This window comes from Lycium barbarum, chromosome 5 (genome assembly GCF_019175385.1).
Source record: "Lycium barbarum isolate Lr01 chromosome 5, ASM1917538v2, whole genome shotgun sequence".
Lineage (NCBI taxonomy): Eukaryota > Viridiplantae > Streptophyta > Magnoliopsida > Solanales > Solanaceae > Lycium > Lycium barbarum.
The window spans coordinates 119,469,386-119,472,997 of NC_083341.1; the positions used below are offsets into that span (position 1 = coordinate 119,469,386).

Here is a 3,612-nt window from a genome sequence, read left to right on the forward strand (position 1 = left end):
ACACGTGCTAACCACGTGACAAAACTTATGCCGAAAGCGGCATAATGTAAGTGTGTTAGGAATAAAAGTTTGCCGTTGTAGGCATAACTGTGTGGCTTTATATAAAAGTTCAAATTAGTCCATTTTAAATTGAAATAACTGTTGAAACGATTGGATTTCAATTGAATGAGGATACGGGGAGTTTTGCAGTTTTTTCTAAAAAAAAAAACAAAACAGTTAGTGAAATTTGAATTGAAGTAACTCTTGCAATTATTGACAAAAATACAAAGAGTTTTTCAGTTTTTTTTTCTTTTTTTTTTTAAAGAATTAATACATTTTCAATTGGAGGTAAATGTAGCAATACCTATTAGAGATATTGGGAATAAGAGTCACTTTTTCATTATTATTTTTTATTTCTAGCGAAAAAAAAACTGTTACTACGAATTTAGAAGTATGCTGGAAGGGGCATAATTTCTGTTCCCAACGGATAAACTTATGCCGGAGGCGGCAAGATTAAAATTATTGATTTTTTTTTTTAAAACCAAAAATAGTTACTCAAATTTAAATTGGAGTAACTGTCGCAACTATTGACAAAAATACAAAGAATTTTTCAGTTTTTCTTTCCTTTTTTTTTTTAAACAAAATAATTAATACATTAATTGGAAGTAACTGTCGCACTTATTCGAGATGTTTTGGAACAAGAGTCACTTTTTAATTATCTTTTTTATTTTTAGGAAAAACAATTACTTCCATCTTAGAAGTATGCCGGAAGGGGCATAACATCTATTGACAAAATGGCAAAAGTATGCCGGTTAAGGCAGACTACAGAACACTGTTTGAAAAAGTGAAACTTCATGATATGTACAGAAATGAAAGACCAATTTACATATACATCATTCGAAAAAGGGAGAAACACAAAAACATAACACTTGCCGTAAATAACAACAAAAAAATCAATTCACTTTCCTAACTCTTCTGCAGTACAGTATATATCTTCAACAGCAGAACTCAACCGTTTCTCAACTGGAATACTGCTTGGTGTAAGCAAATACCAATTAGGATAACCATCATCTTCTTTGTTTCCATCTTCACATCTCGGACGTTTTTTACTACCATCATCTTCTTTGTTTCCATCTTCGCATCTCGGACGGTTTCTACTATCTTGAACAGCAGTTGCTGCTTCATTTACATTTTGTGATGCTTCATTAGAAGAAAACACATAATCTCCGCATTGAAAAGCATTATTAATTGCAGCAATTTCTTTAACGCGGTCTTCATTTTCTTTCACAAATTCCTTTTCAAACTGAGAAAGAGTTTGAGTTTTATCAGACAGTTGACTTGATGAAGAAACAATAGCATCACAGAGCATATCGAGCATGGGAGACGTCTCATTTTTTGTAGACATTGCTTTACAAAGCATATTCTCCTCTTTTCCAATATGTGCATCTAACTTCACCTCATCATTCACTGAATAACCCAAATCAGGTTGTCTTTTACCAGATGCACAAGCTTTACAAGATTTATTTTCGCTATGCAGTCGAACTAAACTTTCAACACAATGCATCACATAATCAAATTTACTTTCCAAACTGTTAAGTCTACTTTCTAAACAAGTTCTTTTAGCACTTTCAGAACCTACTACACATGACTTTGTTTCATCATGTACACGAACTAAGCTATTCACAGCATTAATCGCGCCAACAAAATTTTTATCCAATTCTTCGAAACGGCTATCCAAAGACTACAAAAAAACAAAAAAACTAAAATTTAAACAAACAAGAAAGGAAAATGAGAATAAACAAAAACAACGAATGCAGCATGCAAAGTATACATATCATATTAACAAACTCAAAAAAAAAAAAAAGCCATACCTTTACTTGATTGACAATTGTAGATCGTTCATCATCAAGTTGCTTCTTCACACTAGACAAAACACCCTGTATAACAGATCAATAAAACAACACATTACTTTTGATGTCACTAAATTAATGTTGAACAAGTATGCCGGAACCGGCAGAACTGAAGTCTGAAAATGAAAACAGTTTGCCGGTAGGGGCAGAATTCAAATATGAAAGGAGAAATGTATGCCGGAAGGGGCAGATTTTAAGTTTGCAAAACCAAAAAATATGCCTCAAGAGGCATAAACTTTCATTTCCAAAACCAAAACAGAGAAGACTGCAAAATGTGTTACCTACTAAAATTAGTCTCAAAATGAGAACAGTATGCCGGTAGGGGTAGAACTGAAAATATGAAAGCAGAAATGTATGCCGGAAGGGGCAGATTCTACGTTTGCAAAACCAAAATGTATGCCTCAAGGAGCATAAACTTTAATTTCGATAACCAAAACAGAAAAGACTACAAAAATGTCTCCTACTAAAATACTATACCACAAGGCCTCTAACTCAGAATTCAGTTAAACAACCAAAAACACAAAAAGCAAAGTACAACTTACATCAACTATCTGAGAAGTAACTTCAGATGGCAAAACCGCATGGGAAGAACAAGGGCCTGAATCATCAGGAAATTTAAGTGCAACTGGATAATCCAGCATCTCTTGTTCCGTACCAACAACAACAGCATGGACAATAAATTTCTTGAATCTCTATAACACAATATAAACACATCAATTTAGACAAAAACACAAAAAATAACAAGAGGGAAAAAGAACCAAGAAAAAGAAGCATCAACAAAAGGGAAACACATACTTTTTCAGCATGGAAGAAATTATCAGTAATAACTTTATAATCAACTTGCTTTGAAGGACCCCAAGACAACATACGAGGAGACTTCAGACCATGAAAACTTGAAAACCCTCGAAAGATAGGGAAAACCTCCAACAGCCACACATTTAAAGCGTAAGGGAAACCACTAATCATATAACGTGTAGATGGCATGCTCTTGAAAGTCTTCACACAACCACGAATCGACGGTACCAACCAATTAAAACTAAGAGAACCCCAAGGATAAGACACCCGAAGACTGTCATCGTCAATTATCTTCATTAGATGACCTTTAACAACACATTTCTCGTTACGACCCAACAAAACCCTCTCCAATATATAGACCTCAGCAAGTCTAACAGGATCACTAGATCTTTCCCAAAAACCACCAGTACGATTACTTGACTTGATCTGTAAGAAACTCTTGAGATCACACAACCTTATTCTATCCTGATTTGGAAAATAAAGTCTCAACAATCTATTTGGTCTGCTAGACACAACACTAAAATCGCCAACACAAGAATCCAACCCAGTAATAAGATGGAAAGACTCAGAATCAAATACACACACGCGATCAAAAATCTTAAACTTTAACACACTATCATTACTAGATGAAAGTTGCGATAAGATCAAGCAATGGAAAATACTATCACTCAGGCGGACATTAACCAAATCCATAAACTGTCCAAACACACCCTTTTTCAACAACTCCAATTGAGAGACACTCAAAAAGGACAAAATCAAACTCCGAAAATGAAAATCACCACTCCACATGCCACCTCCTTCAACCCAGTGTTCAAACTTAACCAAGGGATGTTCCTCCTATAAAAGAAAAATTAATGTCAACAGAAACCAAGAGTTTACATAAGAATAAACCAAAAATGAGAATGAAAATAATTAACATATACCATAA

The 3,612-nt window shown here is 34.1% G+C and overlaps 1 protein-coding gene across 1 annotated transcript; it reads right to left on the reverse strand.

The window, feature by feature from the left end:
- Positions 1-2,165: 2,165 nt before the first annotated feature.
- Positions 2,166-3,377, reverse strand: LOC132639688 (uncharacterized). The gene is made up of 2 exons (XM_060356123.1): positions 2,685-3,377; positions 2,166-2,581 (listed from the first exon to the last, which is right to left on the reverse strand). Exons 1-2 carry the CDS (start codon positions 3,375-3,377, stop codon positions 2,393-2,395), a joined length of 882 nt encoding a protein of 293 aa, XP_060212106.1. The 3' UTR covers positions 2,166-2,392.
- Between the last annotated feature and the right edge of the window lie 235 nt (positions 3,378-3,612).

What these genes read in the sequence shown, in the direction of transcription:
- LOC132639688 (XM_060356123.1), bottom strand. Translation starts at nt 3,377, where the DNA reads ATGGATTTGGTTAATGTCCGCCTGAGTGATAGTATTTTCCATTGCTTG. An exon ending in ATTTCTTCCATGCTGAAAAA is followed by an intron (nt 2,582 to 2,684) that starts GTATGTGTTTCC and finishes ATTGTGTTATAG; the next exon opens with AGATTCAAGAAATTTATTGT.